We start from the raw sequence: 20298 nt of genomic DNA, 5'->3' as shown, positions 1-20298 counted from the left end.
TTTTAAACCTGTAACATGTATATTTAACAACCAAAGTTCAACCCAAATATGGCACGAGCTCTTACCTTGTTAAGAAAGCTTTTTAGAACACTTGCTGCCTTCACAGAAAGCGATCGTGGGATACGGATTTGCTTCTCTAGAATAACTAGAAGAAATAATCGACATTTTAATTTCATGAATTTTCTGTTTTAAAATTCTAAAGGTGTGTTTTGGAACTGAGGTACAATGAAAAACTCAATCTGTATAAGAGGTTGAACTAAATTAAAGGCTGTTTTTTATGCTAAATAGAAGTATTCTTTTGGACCATGGGATGTTAATTTCACCTCTTTTCTTACCTTCCAAGTCCAGGACTGCAGAACCCGGGACCGGCAGCCATGTGACACCGGAAGTTGCGTCGACGTAACTTCCGGTGTCGCTTTGCCCTTCTATGGGCACCCAAAAATGGCCGCCGCCGGCTTCGAAAGTCGCTTGTACACATATCAGGAAGTGCGTCGACGCAACTTCCGGTGTTGCTCCGCCCATCTACGGGCACCAAAAATGGCCGCCGCCGACACCAGAAGTCGCGTCTATGCACTTCCGGACATGCGTAGATGCAACTTTTGAAGCCGGCGGCGGCCATTTTTGGTGCCCATAGAAGGGCAAATCGGAAAGAAAAAAATGGCCGCCGGAAGGAGAAAATAACGGAGAAAAACAGGAGACGAAGTGATACGGGGGACCACCGGGAAAAGGTAAGTAAAAACGGGGTTTTCCCGAGGAAAATGCGGTACTTGGCAGCTATGCCTCTTTTGTGCTTTAAATACATAGAATAATTTTAAAAGACATGTAGCTTTATTTTAAAAGTTAAGATCTAGCCACGGAAGTAAACTTTCAGGTCTCTAAAGGCAATGAAAAATCACCCCAATACACTGCTGCCCTTAAGCTAATTTTGCACTATGTTTGTTCAGAAAGCACAAATCAACTTGGGAATCAGGCATTCATCAGGAGATAAAACTTTGCTTCATTGTACATTTCACCATTTAATTTAAATCATACTTGCTCCTCATTGAAATGCATCATTCATGATCCACAGAATCAACTGCTTGAACAAAAATTGTGCTTTACCTTGGAAAAGATAGTCTTCTGTATTTTGATCAGGATTATCAGAGCTTCCAACAATATCAAATGGTGATCTGCCTGCCATCATTTCAAACATCAGGACACCTAAAGCCCACCAGTCAACACTAAATCCTGTGATTTAAAACAAGGCAAAACACTACTTTAAAAGGATTTGGTATAATCAGCATGTTTATCTGGCAAAGCCTTTAAAGATGTGGTAGAAAGTAATAGATATAGCAAGAAGAAGAGCAGCGCTTAGACTACACAATTGAGGATTTCAAGGTAAATCTAGATGGATAAGAAATTCCAGGCTTTCAATGACATCCTTATGATCGCTATGGCCTAGTTCTCCCAAAGAGGTAGTAAGCTAGTTCCCCAAGTGGTTGCAGGTGGGCACTCCACAGCTTGGAATGGCACCTCCCATTGGCTCAGGCAGTCAGGGTCTAATCTACTGACCAATTCACCTGGCAGTAGGGCAATCCCACTAACCAAACTGGCCTACCTCTTGCTGTGGCCAGTCTGGTCTAGCCGAGCTCCATAAGAACCTAGCCTGCTTCATCTTTCTAAGAACCTCACTCTTTCCCCTTTTTTCTTGCTTATTATCTTTTCTCTGAACCTCACTGTACTCCTTCTACTTCCTTGCTTTCTTGCCAGACCTCTTGCCCCTGCATCCTCTGCACAGGGCAGGGAAACACTTAGAGGGCTGCAGGATGAGCAGTGTTGTGAAGGAGCTTGAACATGGTTCCCACATTCTAAGAAATCAAACTGATAAAGCAGAACTGGTCACTGTCAATTTATTTTGCATTTGGATCAAATGCTAGGTTTTAATTGCACAAACATTTTGAGTACAAGAGGGGCTCAGTGCCAGGGGGAAACTGCAGTGGACATTTGGTTTGTGTGGTAACTATTCATGCTCTCTGGGTTTGGTATTTATACGTATAGTATTTACCATAATCTTCTCCACGCAAGATCTCAGGAGCAATGTAGTTAGGAGTGCCACAGAATGTGCTTGTTGTGTCTCCAGGCCTTAATCCTTCCTTTTAAAATGGAAACAAAGGGGAATGAAAATCATAGGCAAATATTTATTCTGCTTCCCATCATAATAGCAAGTCAATTGTTTTAATTGCACAACACCTAATTTAACAGGCAAGAGCAAACATACGAGCTCTTTTTCATACATGCGCCACACTTTCAGAATAAAAATTTTAATTGATAAGAAATACATTGGAAAACAAAAAGAAACAACTCCTAGCTTGATCTATAGCATAGATCACAACTACTTTATAATATGATTGTGGAACATCCAGAAAGTATAAAACAATGCAGCTACATAAGAACAGGAATCATTCCCAAAATATAATTATAAACAAGCCTTTTGTACTCAATGAGAGGTGTAAGCTTGCTTTTGCCAGGTAATCTTATTTATATTAGATCTAATTTGAGACAAACAAAGTCTCTCTTCTGGATCTTTCATATTTGTCAGAATTGAAAATCCCTGTTCACAAAAATAAGTCATGGAGAATTGTAGAATAGCCAACACTCTTGAAGAAGAGTTGTTTCTGGTTCTATATCCAAAGAGTCCAGTGGCATACTCTGGTATTTCATCATACTACACTGAAATGTTTAAATGTTTCTTTGATTGTTCTTGAATCCTCCTGCCACACTTGCTAACCCCTCCTGCCAAACCAGTGTGGAGCACCACACCCTTTGAGAACTACTGCACTAGAGCAAGATAAAAGTAGCGCTCTTTCTAAAAACTGAAAATGTTCAGGGCTGCTAGCTAAAGTCCATGGAAAATCATTTTACGGAATTAGCAGAAAATCTAGTTAGCACAATTCCAAACTACTTGAGGCTCCCCACTGGTGGCCAGAGGTGGCAGCATTTTTAAACAATCTACTCAAATCCCCCTGAAAATCTCCATTGGAGGACTGTGAGACGACCCCTGAACAGTGTGTGGGAAGTCATGCCCAACCTAGTAGCACAGACATACTGCTGCTTCTAAACAACTTGAGTCAAGAGAAACCATGACACCTGCAGTCCATTGATATTCCTCTTCTCTCCAGTTATTTGGTCATTTGATTGCATCATTGTACATATTTTAATGAAGCCAACCTGCTCAAAAGCTACAGCACATTCTAGGGAGGAAAATTGTGTTAGGAAAATCAAGACTTCAAGATGTTTGGAGATTTTGCCTCTTACCTTGCACATGCCATAGTCAGTCAGTTTGATATGTCCCTCAGAATCTAGCAACACATTATCGAGTTTCAAATCCCTATAAATTATTCCACGTTCATGAAGGTAGTTTAATGCTAAACTGATTTCTGCCGAGTAAAACCTAAAATGAAATTGAAGTGCCTTATTTTATTCGTAACCTTCCATAGCTAGACCCAACAACACCAGCAGTGTACATCAAACATTATGAAACTGGGTGTACCTTCTAAACTTATTAGTCATCTCAGGCCTCCCTGAAATCTATAAGTTAGAGTGTTATATCTTCTGTGGAGGAGCTATTTCTATCTTTCATCATTAGGCATTCAAGTTTTAGGTCTTTGAGAAAGCTGGAATATATTAAGTATAATTAGTAGTGACCTGACCCTTCCACCGTTCAGTTGAACCCCAGTAATTCCAAGCACTGATGCATATGAACACAACTAGCCTTTTTGTGTCTTCTTTCTGCTGAGTGGCAAAAAAAAGTTAAATGTCTAAAAATCAGTCTCTTGGCAGTTTTAAAAGGCTTTTTGAAGTAGGAGCCAATTATGTCTGCCAACAGAGATCAAAGTGTGGTGCCTGAGAAATTCAAAAACAACAGCTAAGACAAGTGAGAAAGTAAATCTGGAAATTGAAGGTATAAACAAGTAAAGAACATACAACTTTTATTCACCTCTCTCAGCTGTGCTAGCAAAGAATGAGCACAGGAGGCAGTAGGTAGTATTTAAGTTTTACTCAGAGTAAACCCATTGAAATGATTATGACTAAGCTAGCTCCATTAATTTCAATAGGTCTCCTTAGAGCAAAACATAGTAGAATCTGATCCAGTGCCACATAAAATGACTGTGGCACCCATTTCAGAGTTCTAGGCTACTTAACTTTGCAAATGAAATTAGATTCATTTTGGAGAGTCTCCGAAAGAGAAGATAAGAACCACCAAATGCAACTCTTTCATTTCAATAATTAGGCTGACCAAAACAATAATTAAAATTGGGAGGCAAAAGGAGATGTTCCATGTAATTAGACACCTTTGGGGTTTTCCTCAACCCATAGGAATGTGCAAAAGTCATGATAGGAACACATACCTTGCATGCTCTTCCGGCAATTTCCTTTGGCGCTGCATATGAAACATGAGGTCCCCTCCATTTACATACTCTATAACAAAAAATAGCCTGGAACACAAAAGTAAATTCTATAATGGTTTGATTCTTATATACTTTATTATTATTAATAATAATATAGATGTATATTTATTTATTTATTTATTATCATCTTGTCACCTACACAAACTTAACAACTGAAGTGCTTTCAGGGAGTTCCCCCTCTCCTCTTTGGTTAGTCCATCTCCAACATCAAACATGCCTATTTATTCTCCCTTTGCAGGTATTTTCAACATGAACACAGCCCTATACCACCCTTCATCTGTAGATCAATGGGCAGTTTACACCATAAATCTTACAATATAAATCTTACAATCTTATTCCTTTACTGACATGCGGTTGGGAGTACAGCTCCACTGAATGTTTCAGGACTTGTGCTTTGCTTTTCCTTGTACGCCCTTTTTCTCAAACTCTACCCTTCCTCAAAAAGGTTTGCCTGAGGATATATTCTCTAGTGCTTTACCACGGTAAGTAAACAGACATGTATACAGTATTGAAATATGTGGCACAGCAGCACCTAGGCCACTATGAGAAAATGATTCAAGGCTAGTTTATCACCTTCCTTCTTCTTTTCCTATTTTACAACATGGCACTACCAACTTCTTTAATACAGTGGTACCTCTAGATATGCATACCTCCGGTTGTGTATCCTTCAGGATGCAAACCCGGCAAACCCGGAAGTATTCTTTCTGGTTTCGCCACGCGCGCATGCACAGAAGTGCTCTACCGTGCCACACAGATGCACAGAAGCGGTCCCTCCGGTTGCGGAAACCTCAGGGTCCGACCGGAGCCCCAGAATGGATCCCGTCCGCAACCAGAGGTACCACTGTAAATGTATCACACCATGTGTGCCTCCTGTATGCAGCTTTGCCTTCAAGACATTTGATCAAGTATTATATTCACTTCACCACTCCTCAAAGTATTTTCCTATGCTTAAGCAATTTCTTTATTATAGTAATCCATTTTACTTAGGTTTTGAACACTCAATGATGGCAAACAATAGTTCTGGCACATTCTGGCTTTTCTCCCTGTCTGCACTGTGTTCAAACTTTAACACAGACTATGATCTCTCTGCACACCTGGTTCCCATCCTTCCACCTTCATTAACTATTAGAATTAGAAACCAGCTCTTCTGCATGCTGTTTTTACATTTCATTCTACTATCCTTTATTCTACGTATGGCTTCATTGTTCAACAACTCTCTATTGAAAATCATTTTTGCAGCTCAAGATTTCCTTACAGCCATCTTCTTTGATCATAAGGAACCTGTCGTTCAAGTCTTTTTTGATGAAACTGCAGAAGTGTTAGTGCTGTATGTTGCTAATTATATCTTAGTGTTGGGGGAAAATAATAGCTTATTATAAAAAGGATCAAGTGAAAGAACCTGCAAAAATCATATTACACAATTACCTGCTTTCTGTCTGGAAACAAGAGTGAAGACCAACAAGAAAAGGATGATTTGAAGCCTGCTCAAAGACATGTTTCTCTGTCTGAACCCAATCAATATCCTATTATAAAAATACACAGAACAGTTGCTTTTGTAATACTTTTGGCTAACTTGCAACAGATAAGCAGAAATATGATTTCCTGGCTCTTGTAGACAGACAATGATAATAAGATTATTAATTATCCTGAAAAAAGTCATACCCATTTCTAAAGCTGAAAGTCAAATATTCTGCTCCCATATTCAGCAATTCGTAGGATGCAATTGAATTTTGTTTCCAAAATTATACAACAATGCAATTTCAAAACAGGCTTAAACTCCCCATGCTCTTTAAGTTGCTTATGACGATAGCTTCCTTTAAATGCATTTATACCATCAATGTCTTTAAGTGAAAATATTTATTTGAGGTTTGCCAATACAGATGTGTATTAAAATACAGATGTGTATTAAAATGCAAGCCCAGTATGAGAAATAGTTTAAGAAAACTATCATGTCACAACTCAGAGAGACTAACCTTGAGTACAAAAACAGGAAGGGCTCTTCCTGAAAGGAGATTTGGTCCAACATTTTCCTATCTTTTAAATTGCTGACAGAGTTTTAACTAGTGGGAAAGCTGATTAACTTGTTAAGAACCAAACTCAGAAGTGCCACTCTGAATACAACCAAAGTTGATCACAAATTACAGGGGAGTTATCTGACATCTAATATACCACCATTCACATAAAACAGAATTTAAAGAACAGTTCATTTAATAGAAATACTACTCACCTCATCATCATTTACTAGTTCCTTTTTCACAACTTTCATTGCATAAATGCGCTCAGTCTTCTTTAACCGAACCAGAAGTACTTTCGCGTAACTTCCTCTCCCTATAACTCGAAGTAGATCAAAATCTTGGAGACCCAGACTGGAAGATACTTTACCACTTTCTCTAATACTTGTTGCCTATGGGTAGATGGAAACATTTAAATAGAATGGCCCTGAGTCAGATGTTTGAGAGCTTTCCTGAAACCAACAATAGGCTAATTGAGCTGCATATGTTGTGTTGGAAGTAACAGGTAAGTTTCTTAGTATTCCAGAAATGCACAGATAACTTAGTAAAAACCCAAGACATAAAACAATTAGAATACCTCCTTTTCTTCACCAACATGGTCCAAACTTTCATGACTTGAAGGATGATAAGGAATCACTAAAAGTAAAAATGTAAAGATAATATCAAAATTACAGGCAAATGCAATTCCTTTCTGCAAGTGATTGGAAATTCCTCTTTGCTTTTAAGATGGTGAATTGGCGAAGTCTGCTAGAACGTCCTACAAATTAATTAATTTTGCTGCGTTATCCCAAACACGGCCATATTATGAAGTCATCTTCTGTACATCTACAAGGAACCATACAGTAAATTACATGAAATTAAATGGGTAAGCATGGCTGTGCCCATTCCCTGCAGTTAATAGAACACACTTTAAAAGATGGTTTTATATAGAGATCACAAATAAATGATTCATTTAAAGTCAGTCAAGAATATACATTTTTGCTTCTTGCTCACAGTAGATTTAAAAAACAGAAGATTGTATTCAACACTGCCATTCTGCTCATGCAGCACCCTTTTGCTTGCATGATGGAACTTCCTCTCCCTTGCACCCTCAAAATCTGCCCCAGAAAAAAGGGAAATCCTGCTGTATAAGTGGAACACCGTATGCACAGTGTTGGATAAAACCCATAAATTATTATGCAAATGAGAAGCACTAATTCATTTGGGGGGATGTCCTTTCAATATAATTACAGAAAGCACTGTTCTTACCTGGTTCCATGTTATCAAGATGCACTGATGAAGGATCCATAGACTCCTACAAAAAATCAAAGAATAAGCTTACAACTTTTCTGTTTTCTACAAGGAGCTATGTCATTGTCTCAAATTGCAAAAGTGGCAATCTAAAATCTAAGATTTCAAACCTATGCTCACTAAACAGAGTAGGGCATCCTTCAAAATAATTAATGCACAGACCAGACTATATAAATCTTTGATCAGAAGCCACAAGGTCTGGTGCAAAATTTAAGGGCGGCACAATTTTTGTGTTTCATTCAACCACTACAACATTATTATTATTGTTGTTGTTATTATTTAATAATAATTACTCACACTTCACAGTAAGGTCCCAGGCCTGATTACAACAATAAAACCCAATATTAAAAACAGTTTAAAACAACTTACAATCACAAAAATGAGGTGGGTTCTCAAAATATACACCTCAAGTTCAAAAGATAGGATCCTTTAGTTACCAAAATCAAGCAGGATGAAGTGCCCATATTGGCATCTAAATTCACTTTCACAGAACAGTAAAGCAAACCAGCTGTGTTATATTTTTGTGAGGCAACATCATACATCAAAACCAGAATCAAATAAGCGAAAATCAAGTGTGGCATTCATTTACCAGCTTGCCAATTTATCAGCTTGCCAAACAGAATCCCTCCTCAACTCCCCCAGCATGCTGGTCTGGAGGTTCTCCAACCCCCAGAGCCTATTTTGGGGATATGGGGCGAAGCCCCATTGCATGTGGAAGTCTTAGCACAGGGCTTACACTAATGGGGCATGTTAGACTAATCCCACCCCAGGTCCCCATCACAGTCTTAGTAAAACCATTATGTATACTTGTGTATTTACATGCACATTGGAGAAGGTTATAATTATCAGTATCACTTACTTGTGGTAATGCGTGTCGGCCACATTCTATGCTGACCAGTTTGTGACATTTTTTGTGAACGAGGAGTTTACAATTGATACATTTATAGCCCTGGCGTCCCAGTCCCCATATCCTGTCAGTGCAGATGGCACAATGAGCTCTCTGAAAAACAAACAGGCAAATAACCATTAACTAACAGTATCTAGATATTAATTCTCAAACTACGACTCATGCAATAGGGTACAGTATCTACTCATAAAATACCACACTGAAAAAATCTGATAATCTGTTGCTCTGAAGTTATGTTTAAAGTAAATAGCTCACAAGTGTTCTTTTTGTGTTGTGTCTGGCTTTATCAGGGTAAAATTACACACACACCATACATTTAAAATGTTCGGTTTTGTTAATTTGGTTTTTTTTAAAAAAATCTTTTCCCCATCTCCATTTATTCTCTGGCTTTCTGACTATATACACATTTTTATAACGCAATGATGAGATAACCAATCTGATTAAATAATATATATAACAAATTCTGAGCATAAAAAATATCCAATTTTAAGTTTTGTTGAATCTCTGTAAAACAGCACCTCCAATACCCACCTCACTGAGTTGGTTGAAAAGGATATCAAAAACCACTGACAAAAATATCAGGTAAGAACAAAAGGGTTTCACTCCCCCTGTTCTCCTCATGATGAAGATTATCTACCAGAGCTACAAAGGCTCATTCAGTCCCATAACCATGTCTGAAGCCAGATTAAAATGGCTCAAGATAACCAGTTTCATCCAAGAGTGCTTGATATGATATGAAGTTGGTTTAATACCCTGGCTTCTTTTGGCAATCACAGTTTCCTGTTTCAGTTAGAATAGGAAAATATTATTTAGAGCAGGGGTCAGCAACCTTTTTCAGCCGTGGGCCAGTCCACAGTCCCTCAGACCATGTTGTGGGCTGGACTATATTTTTTTTGGGGGGGGGGAATAAATGAATTCCTATGCCCCACATATAACCCAGAGATGCACTTTAAATATAAAGCACACATTCTACTCATGTAAAAACACCAGGCAGGCCCCACAAATAACCCAGAGATGCATTTGAAATAAAAGGACACATTCTACTCATGTAAAAACAGGCTGATTTCCAGACCGTCTGAGGGCCAGATTGAGAAGGTGATTGGGCCCCATCTGGCCCCCAGGCCTTAGGTTGCCTACCCCTGATTTAGAGGCTTCCAGAACTGACTGCTTGTGCTGTGAAGGGACATGTCAAAGGGGCTGCATGCATCAGGTAAAGGGTAGCTCATCTCCTGGGTTATTAAACAGAAACACACTTGTCTCAATGTGGTGGTTACTATGTGTGAAGCACTTTGTATGTTATAAAGCACTATATAAACATTCCTTGGTTGTCAGGATCCTTCATTATCCATGATCACCAGGCTCATCTGTAGGGTACACTGTAATAACAAATAAGGGTGCCCAATATTCTGTAGAAGTTGGGCTTTAAATCCAATACTGTACTTTGAATCCCAGCATAAACACTCACGAGCAAAGCTTTCTCCCATTTAAAGGACTTAGCACATTTTAAAAGCAGCACATTTAGTTGAAAACCACAGGGTGCTCAGAAATAACTAGTCCTACAGCTTAAGTTCTATTATATGGAAAACTAAATAAACTCTGATTGGACTTGCAGCTGACAAAGTAAATTTGATCTTTTAAGGCTCATTTCCTAATTATCAGTACTTCTATAAAAAGGCATTTAATATCTCAGGAGGACAAAGTCCATTTCGAAAAGGTGATATTTATTAGGAGAGGTTAACTACAAATGAAAGAGCAGTCTCAGTAAAGTCTATTAAAACCTACCCTGTTGAATCGCTTGGCTTGGAAAGTGTGACCATTTGCACAATAGAGCTTTCGCCATCGCCGTGCACCCCGACGATAAATAGACTCTAAGGGGAGAAATTAGAAACAATCACACAAAAACTCCAGAGAAGGCTGCTTGCTTTGTCCCTAGCTATCAAACTGCGCCCAGTTTCAAGAATTATGCAAGTCAAGCATACATAAATAGATTACCCAAATATTTAACAATTACTTTGTATTTATAAAGGTTTTTACTCTTGTGTATCACATAATCTCAGTAAGCCTTAAAACTGACCTTGAAGGTTGGCTAGCGTTTTTAACGCCATGTTATGGATCTTGGGTGTAAGCATAATTGTATGATAGTTACCACCTTGACTATCACCATCAGTAACATCACAGATAAAGTGAGATTTAAACTGGAGTTTCTTGGGTCACAGTTTATTTGATTAATTACCATACTGTACTTGCCAGTCAGTCATAAAATTGAAAGTTATGTATATTTTTAATTTTGGTAAAATTTAGGGAGGCTCGCCTGACGCCTTCATTACATATTTTTGGTGGCAGGTGAAAACAGTTCTTAATAACCAGGCAGTTGGCTCATTAACATTCTATGGCCTTTTAAATGTGTTTGTAGAATGAGGTTATTTGTTTGTTTTTGTTTTATTATGTATTTTCTGCTCTCATTTTTATTTTTATGCTGTGAACCACCTTGAGATCTTTGGATGAAGGGTGGTATATTTTTATTTAATAAATATAAACAAACAACTCACTCCAAAAACAAAAACAAAACAAGGATTCAGATTTTAAAAATATGGTAGCACTGCATAATTCAAGTAATCATACTTACTATCTTCCCCTGGACAGGGCATTCCAGGCCTTTCTGGTACACAAGGAAATACTGGGGGAGGGGGGGAAATCAGTAATACTGCATTAGGTATTATTTTAATGATATGTGAAAAGATAAAATATGCATCAGAAAACATACAAAGAAATAATACAAAGAAAGCTATGCTGCTCCAATGGGACAGTGAGATTATAGAATCCCTTGTCATTTTGCTCTGCATCCAATAGATGATTTGGGCTGGTTTGAATTCTTACACTATGTGCATCCTTCCTGTTGGACACAGGATTGTACCGCTATACTTTAAACTAAGTGGTACCTCGGGTTACAAACACTTAGGGTTACAAACTCCGCTAACCCGAAAGTAGTACCTCGGGTTGAGAACTTTCCCCCAGGATGAGAACGGAAATTGCGCACCGGCGGCGCAGTGACAGGCCCCATTAGCAAAAGCACGCCTCGGGTTAAGAATGGTTTCGGATTAGGAACGGACCTCCAGAACGAATTAAGTTCGTAACCTGAGGTTGAAACTCTGTGGTTGAAAAGACATTAGCACTAAACAAAAAACTAATGAGGAAAGCCTGTGTATTCTCCACTCCTCAAATCAGGAGTGGATGTGCCAAAGTGATGTCTAGTATACTTAAAAATATTTTTTATTCCCTCCCCAGAAAACCTTTTGCATGGTAAGAAGGCAGGTGGACAAATATGGTATGTAAAACAAATATCCCTAAATAAAGGTAACTTGCTCCTTCAGTAAAGTTAAGTGTTTTAAAAAAACAAAGCTGATGAACATTTAAATATTAAAATAGAGGTCATACATGCAGGAAGAGGAAAGAACATGTTCCTTCCTTCCTTCCTCTGTTCCTCTTTCTCTCATGGAAGCATGCACGCACACACACACAACAGTATTATACCATGTTACCATGTATTAGGAGTTCTGAATCTTTGTTTAGTTCATACAACCGAAAAGCTTCTTCCAATTCCAGCTGAGAAGAAACAGTACATGGATCCCCTAGAAAGAAATGAATTCATTCAATGAATACAACTCAACTTGAGTCAAGCTGCTCCTTAACATATTCCCACAAGCAAGGGTAATATTCTCTTTAGAGTTCTTGATTATGTCAGCTCAGATTTCAGAGAGACTACCTAATTGCTTTCCGATTTAAAGAAGGAAAATTATGAATTGTTTATTTTTAAAATATTTTGACTTAAACCTAGCAAACAAAATCTGTCATTACACCCCCGCATTCACTGGATAAACTAAATATGTGTCAATTTTCCTCTAAAAGTATGTTTCTTATAGTTGCATTAGCATATCAGATTCACAATATTTTCTATTGTAGAGTGAGTCTTTCAAAAAGAATGTACCGTAGTTCTCGAGAAACACTTTCCTCCTCTCTACTCCCATCCTTTGAGATTCATAGGTGTGGATTTAATCTATTTTATATACCAATAAAAGAAGCCATAAACAAACTTTGCAAGGCTTACATTCATGGAGGATATGGGCTTCAAATGGTTACTTGTTATGATGGCTGTATACTACCTCCAATATCAGAGGCAGCATACCTCTTGAGGAACAAGAACAGGAACAAACTGTTGTGCTTATGCCCTGTCTGCAGACTTCCCATGGGGATATATGGTTGGCCACCAGGAAAAACAGGATGCTGGACTAAATGGGCCATGGGCCTGATCCAGCAGGGCTTTCTTTGTGTTCAAGGCTGACTAAAGTTATTCCCACAGCTACACAAAGAATAACTAGCTTTTTCAGAGCCATTTCACACATGATTTTTACATGCAAACATTTAATGACTGTAACAAACAGGTTTGCAGACATGTATGCATGCTGAGGGACGCAGGTGGCACCTAGGGCTTGCCAATCAGAAGATTGGCGGTTCAAATCCCCACGATGGGATGAGCTCCTGTTGTTCGGTCCCAGCTCCTGCCAATCTAGCAGTTCGAAAGCACGCAGTGCAAGTAGATAAATAGGTACCACTACAGCAGAAAGGTAAACAGCATTTCAGTGCGCTGCTCTGGTTCGCCAGAAGCAGCTTAGTCATGCTGGCCACATGACCCGGAAGTTGTATGCCGGCTCCCTCAGCCAGTAAAGCGAGATGAGCGCAGCAACCCCAGAGTCGTCCACGACTGGACCTAATGGTCAGGGGTCCCTTTATCTTTACCTTTACCTATACATGCTGAAGAGCTGTGATTGAACACAACTTTTAGTTGAAAATAGCAGCAAACTCAGATTTACAGATACTGGTACATAATATGTGAAATGGTTCTCTTGAGATGCAATGGCTCTTTTTTATCAAAACTTCACAATTTCTGTAAAAAATATCTTTTTCACCATCCTACATACCATTTGTATACCTAGGAATCCATCCTAAGTCATTTGAGATACAACTGGCACCCAAAGCTAAATAAAGGACAACGTCTCTTCCTTTGTACTGTGCTCAAAACTGGTTAAACAAGGCCATCTAAGACAGACACTGAATATTGCACAGAAATGAATTGTAGCAAATAAAGAATAACGTTTTCATTCAGGGACACTAAGAGAACAAACCTGTTTTTCTTCAGCCAAGCAAATAAACAATTGTGGTACAAGTTTAGCAAAACAAAGAACAAAAAAAGAACATAAAAAATATGGGCAGGTGTTCTTAAGTATGCCTGAGGATATTTAGTGCTTACCAGAATTAATGTTTACTTTGTATAACAATGATTCTAGGTGTATAACAATGATTCTAGGTGTGCCAAGGTTAAAAAGCTGCCTGCTCCACCTCACCATCTCAACAAAATCCTTACTTTCAGAATTAAGGAAACAGGAAGAACAGTCAAATGAAGATGAATTTGTGCTCTTACACTCCAGTATGAACACATCATCAATGACTCACAACCTACAAAACCATTACATTAAGTGTAACACATCAGGTATGCGGACTCATGGGTGTGTTTATTGTTCAACCCTACAATCTTAGTTTTGCTACAAAACTTAGGACTCTAGCTCTCATAAGTGCAAAGAAGTGGGAAAATATGGAAGCAATGGCTGCAATCCAGTCTGGTGTCTAGGTCACTTTCACTAATGTCTTGCTAGTAACACTCAACAAATGCAAATAAAATAACTCAATGATAGTATACTTTCAATTCACATAATTTCTCTACTGAACTAGGAACTCGGAACTAAGATTAAATACCAGGAAGTTTACATTGCAAGTCATTTGGGAAAATAAGGAACTTGTTCTGCAGCTTTCCAATCCTGTAATTTTATTTGCATCTGTTTTCCCTGGCACACTCTTTCTGGATACTCCCACCCCCAAAAAACTTAACTGTGGTACATTTCCACAGCAGCTTGAGCTAATGATTTCATTGTAACTTACTGGCCAGCACACAAGGAAGCTTTTTCCCTCTGCAGGCAATAGTTAAAAAGTTTGCTATTCTGGAAGAATAAGTGACCTATAACTAAGAAAGGCATTTCTTGAAAATGCATCTACATAAGACACAATCAAAACACATGACAGAAATAGCAAAAATCAATACCAAAAGCTTAGGAAAGGAATATGATCTTTCTTGGTTCATATTACATATAATTTTGTGACAATGAACTAGATTAGCATATGGAATTTACTGTCCTAAAGAACAGAGAATCTTAAAACTTCTCACTTTATACTAAGATGTCTTGAGTTCTCCTTCTCCATGTTTACTTGGAATGCTCTGAAAAATGCCTACAACTGACACATGAAACAGTTCAAATAGACAGCTATGGTCTTTCTTTCTTTGCTGGCAAATAGAGGCTACAGATGAAATGAAATGCTTTCTACTTTGCTCCTGGGAAGTAAAGCTGGGATATTAGGTAGAAGCAGTGTTTTTTTTTCTTTAAAAATGTTTAGGTACTCTCTCATTTTCCAACTCATATTGAAATACTGCCCCTTAATGATCCTTCATGGATCAATGCCTTGTCGTGGCGAAGGGGCTTGAATAACTCAGAGAAGCTATGAGCTATGCCTTGCAGGGCCACCCAAGATGGACAGGTCATAGTGGAGAGTTTTGACTAAACGTGATCCACCTGGAGAAGGAACTGGCAAGCCACTCCAGTATCCCTGCCAAGAAAACTCCATGGACAAAGACAACAGGCATATAAAAGTTATGACGCTGGAAGATGAGCCCCTCAGGTCGGAAGGCGTCCAACATGCTACTGAGGAAGAGCGGAGGACAAGTACAAGTAGATTCAGAGCTGATGAAGCGGCTGGGCCAAAGCCGAAAGGACGCTCAGTTGCGGATATGCCTGGAAGCGAAAGGAAAGTCCGATGCTGTAAAGAATAATATTGCATAGGAACCTGGAATGTAAGAACCATGAGTGGAGGTAAGCTGGATGTGGTCAAAAATGAGATGACAAGAATAAATATAGACATCCTGGGCATCAGTGAACTAAAATGGAAGGGAATGGGCGAATTCAGTTCGGGTGACTATCGTATCTACTACTGTGGGCAAGAATCCTGTAGTAGAAATGGAGTGGCCCTCATAGTCAACAAAAGAGTGGCAAAAGCTGTAATGGGATGCAATCTCAAAAATGACAGAATGATCTCGATACGAATCCAAGGCAGACCTTTTAACATCACAGTAATCCAAGTTTATGCACCAACTACCGGAGCTGAAGAAAGTGAAATTGACCAATTCTATGAAGACCTACAACACCTTCTAGAAATGACACCAAAGAAGGATGTTCTTCTCATTACAGGGGATTGGAATGCTAAAGTAGGGAATCAAGAGATAAAAGGAACAACTGGCAAGTTTGGCCTTGGAGTTCAAAATGAAGCAGGGCAAAGGCTAATAGAGTTCTGTCAAGAGAACAAGCTGGTCATCACAAACACTCTCTTCCAACAACACAAGAGACGACTCTACACATGGATATCACCAAATGGGCAGCATCGAAATCAGATTGATTATATTCTCTGCAGCCAAAGATGGAGAAGCTCTATACAATCAGCAAAAACAAGACCTGGAGCTGACTGTAACTCAGATCATCAGCTTCTTATAGCAAAATTCCAGCTTAAACTGAAGAAAGTAGGAAAAACCACTGGGCCAGTAAGATACAATCTGAATCAAATCCCTTATGAATACACAGTGGAAGTGAGGAACAGGTTTAAGGATTTAGATTTGGTGGACAGAGTGCCTGAAGAACTATGGATGGAGGCTCGTAACATTATACAGGAGGCAGCAATGAAAACCATCCCAAGGAAAAGGAAATGCAAGAAAGCAAAATGGCTGTCCAACGAGGCCTTACAAATAGCGGAGGAGAGGAGGCAAGCAAAATGCAAGGGAGATAGGGAAAGATACAGGAAACTGAATGCAGATTTCCAAAAAACAGCAAGGAGAGACAAGAGGGTCTTCTTAAATGAGCAATGCAAAGAAATAGAGGAAAACAATAGAATGGGGAAAACCAGAGATCTGTTCAAGAAAATTGGAGATATGAAAGGAACATTTCGTACAAAGATTACCATAATCAAGGACAAAAGTGGTAAGGACCTAACAGAAGCAGAAGACATCAAGAAGAGGTGGCAAGAATACACAGAGGAATTATACCAGAAAGACATGGAGGTTTCGTACACCCCAGGTAGTGTGGTTGCTGACCTTGAGCCAGACATCTTGGAGAGTGAAGTCAAATGGGCCTTAGAAAGCACTGCTAATAACAAGGCCAGTGGAAGTGATGATATTCCAGCTGAACTATTTAAAATTTTAAAAGATGATGCCGTTAAGGTGCTACACCCAATATGCCAACAAGTTTGGAAAACTCAGCAATGGCCAGAGGATTGGAGAAGATCAGTCTACATCCCAATTCCAAAGAAGGGCAGTGCCAAAGAATGCTCCAACTACCGCACAATTGCGCTCATTTCACACGCTAGCAAGGTTATGCTTAAAATTCTACAAGGCAGGCTTAGGCAGTATGTGGACCGAGAACTCCCAGAAGTGCAAGCTGGATTTCGAAAGGGCAGAGGAACCAGAGACCAAATAGCAAACATGCGCTGGATTATGGAGAAAGCTAGAGAGTTCCAGAAAAACGTCTACTTCTGCTTCATTGACTATGCAAAAGCCTTTGACTGTGTCGACCACAGCAAACTATGGCAAGTTCTTAAAGAAATGGGAGTGCCTGATCACCTCATCTGTCTCCTGAGAAATCTCTATGTGGGACAAGAAGCTACAGTTAGAACTGGATATGGAACAACTGAGTGGTTCAAAATTGGGAAAGGAGTACGACAAGGTTGTATATTGTCTCCCTGCTTATTTAACTTATATGCAGAATTCATCATGCGAAAGGCTGGACTAGATGAATCCCAAGCCGGAATTAAGATTGCTGGAAGAAATATCAACAACCTCAGATATGCAGATGACACAACCTTGATGGCAGAAAGCGAGGAGGAATTAAAGAACCTTTTAATGAGGGTGAAAGAGGAGAGCGCAAATTATGGTCTGAAGCTCAACATCAAAAAAACCAAGATCATGGCCACTGGTCCCATCACCTCCTGGCAAATAGAAGGGGAAGAAATGGAGGCAGTGAGAGATTTTACTTTCCTGGGCTCCTTGATCACTGCAGATGGTGACAGCAGTCACGAAATTAAAAGACGCCTGCTTCTTGGGAGAAAAGCAATGACAAACCTAGACAGCATCTTAAAAAGCAGAGACATCACCTTGCTGACAAAGGTCCGTATAGTTAAAGCTATGGTTTTCCCAGTAGTGATGTATGGAAGTGAGAGCTGGACCATAAAGAAGGCTGATCGCCGAAGAATTGATGCTTTTGAATTATGGTGCTGGAGGAGACTCTTGAGAGTCCCATGGACTGCAAGAAGATCAAACCTATCCATTCTTAGGGAAATCAGCCCTGAGTGCTCCCTGGAAGGACAGATCGTGAAGCTGAGGCTCCAATACTTTGGCCACCTCATGAGAAGAGAAGAATCCTTGGAAAAGACCCTGATGTTGGGAAAGATTGAGGGCACTAGGAGAAGGGGACGTCAGAGGACAAGATGGTTGGACAGTGTTCTCGAAGCTACCAACATGAGTCTGACCAAACTGCGGGAGGCAGTGGAAGACAGGAGTGCCTGGCGTGCTATGGTCCATGGGGTCACGAAGAGTCGGACACGACTAAACGACTAAACAACAACAATGAGGCCAAACTTAGATTAACAAAATGTTTAGGGCAGGGGTCAGCAAACTTTTTCAGCAGGGGGCCAGTCCACTGTCCCTCAGACCTTGTGGGGGGCCGGACTATATTTTGAAAAAAAATATGAATGAATTCCTATGCCCCACAAATAACCCAGAGATGCATTTTAAATAAAAGAACACCTCTACTCATGTAAAAACATTAGGCAGGCCCCACAAATAACCCAGAGATGCATTTTAAATAAAAGAACACATTCTACTCATGTAAAAACATGATTCCCGGACCGTCCGCGGGCCGGATTTAGAAGGCGATTGGGCCGCATCCGGCCCCCGGGCCTTAGTTTGGGGACCCCTGGTTTAGGGGTATGCGTCCCCCTGTGCCCCCCCCCGAAAAAAACACTGGGTAGAAGATACTAGTATTTTATGAAGTAGTTCTGCTTCATATCACCTTACCTTCTTCATCGATCCACTTCATGGTAAAAAGCTGTTCATTATCAAAGGCGCACATGTCTCGAACTTCGTTACACAATCCCTCAAAGGAGATGGAAGGTTCAAAGTAGGTTATCATAATGTCACTGGAAAGAGTCCAAACAAATAGTCTATTAATTTCAGAACTAAGGACCTATTTATATTGCATCAACTCTATTTGCTTCCATCTGTTAATGCAAATGCATTTGTTTACCTGTATGTTTGAGTCTGGCATCATTCAGATTTTAGAAAGTAATACTAGGTATTTAATGAGACTACAGCATAGAAAAGTATTTCCCATAAAATGTGGATACTTAGCGACTGTTTGTAAGAGACCCATACAAATTATACATGTTATGATATATTTCTCAGGCTCCAAGTACCCTACATTTTCAAGTTTGATGAAACAAATTAATGGCTACACAGTTCATACTTGAGCTGCAGAATGTAATCACAGAAGCATCCAAAAAGGCAAATTTTGCAGTAATGGGTGACTTCAACTACCCTCACATAGACTGGATATTTTACTTGTTATTTTGTATTATATTTACTGTTTTTAATTAGGTTTTTGTAATTTTGGATTATGCGGAATGCTTTATCTGAGTGGATGTAGCAACCGAGTAATTTCGTTGTTCCCGCAAGGGGACTATGACAATAAAGATATCTTATCTTATCTTGTTGAGAGATGCAAATGTTGAACCCAGGGAGAGATGTAAGTGTTGTTGAACCAACTGGGAGATGTGACCACAGTGTTATATTAAATATACATGTAAATGGCCAATTGGCAAGAAAATCTCACACAGTGACATTTTAAAGTCAATTTTAAACATGGGATGGATCCCATCTCCTCTATTCTGGGCTCTGAAAGATATGGCTTTCTGATGACTTGCAAGAATCACATTACACTTGTAACAAATGTGAAGAATATTGCAAAATATGTCCTTGGAAGTGTTTTGTGAGACTTAGGTTAAACTGTCAATTTATGCTAACTTACCCATGTATCAAACCATGGTCTGTTATCTCTGAGCCAAGTCTGGCTACACACTATGATAGGTTTGTGTTGCATTAAAATATACCGTATATCCAATTATTTTAAGTGACACCTAATATATTTTACATTTACTTTATTTTTTTAAAAAACAGCAAATTCTATCTACTATATACTTAAAAAATTTTTTAATCCAGATTACTTTCCTAAATCATGCCACATTTAGCATATTTTTATTTCACCTTACTAAAAAGTACCACTATTGCTGCATAGCACTAGAAGTACAGAGCATTACACAATTGTTAAATCATTACCAAATGGCCATTTTTAATGCAGAGGTACAGCCAGCATAAAGCAAGAACTGAATTATTTTTAAGCAGGATTCTACAGTGGTGAAGACTGTACTCCAGCCAACTGTT

General features: G+C 39.2%; 1 protein-coding gene across 1 annotated transcript in view; it reads right to left on the bottom strand.

Annotated features, from left to right (window-relative positions):
• PRKCI (protein kinase C iota) overlaps positions 1–20298 on the bottom strand; it is a 36532-nt gene that overhangs the window by 8042 nt on the left and 8192 nt on the right. Inside the window, exons 2-15 of the mRNA XM_035133148.3 lie at positions 18877–18998; positions 12197–12286; positions 11284–11334; positions 10440–10525; positions 8610–8750; positions 7709–7754; positions 7038–7096; positions 6676–6852; positions 5874–5971; positions 4389–4475; positions 3295–3430; positions 2045–2132; positions 1102–1227; positions 66–145 (exon numbers count right to left, since the gene is read on the bottom strand). Coding sequence (XP_034989039.1) covers positions 66–145; positions 1102–1227; positions 2045–2132; positions 3295–3430; positions 4389–4475; positions 5874–5971; positions 6676–6852; positions 7038–7096; positions 7709–7754; positions 8610–8750; positions 10440–10525; positions 11284–11334; positions 12197–12286; positions 18877–18998 — 1387 coding nt within the window. The remainder of the gene's footprint in view (positions 1–65; positions 146–1101; positions 1228–2044; positions 2133–3294; positions 3431–4388; positions 4476–5873; positions 5972–6675; positions 6853–7037; positions 7097–7708; positions 7755–8609; positions 8751–10439; positions 10526–11283; positions 11335–12196; positions 12287–18876; positions 18999–20298) is intronic.

The sequence above is a fragment of the Zootoca vivipara genome, chromosome 5 (genome assembly GCF_965207765.1).
Source record: "Zootoca vivipara chromosome 5, rZooViv2.hap1.1, whole genome shotgun sequence".
In the NCBI taxonomy this organism is placed as follows: Eukaryota; Metazoa; Chordata; class Lepidosauria; order Squamata; family Lacertidae; genus Zootoca; species Zootoca vivipara.
The sequence above is the reverse complement of the archived record's forward strand: the minus strand, read 5'-3'. Positions and strand labels throughout refer to the sequence as shown.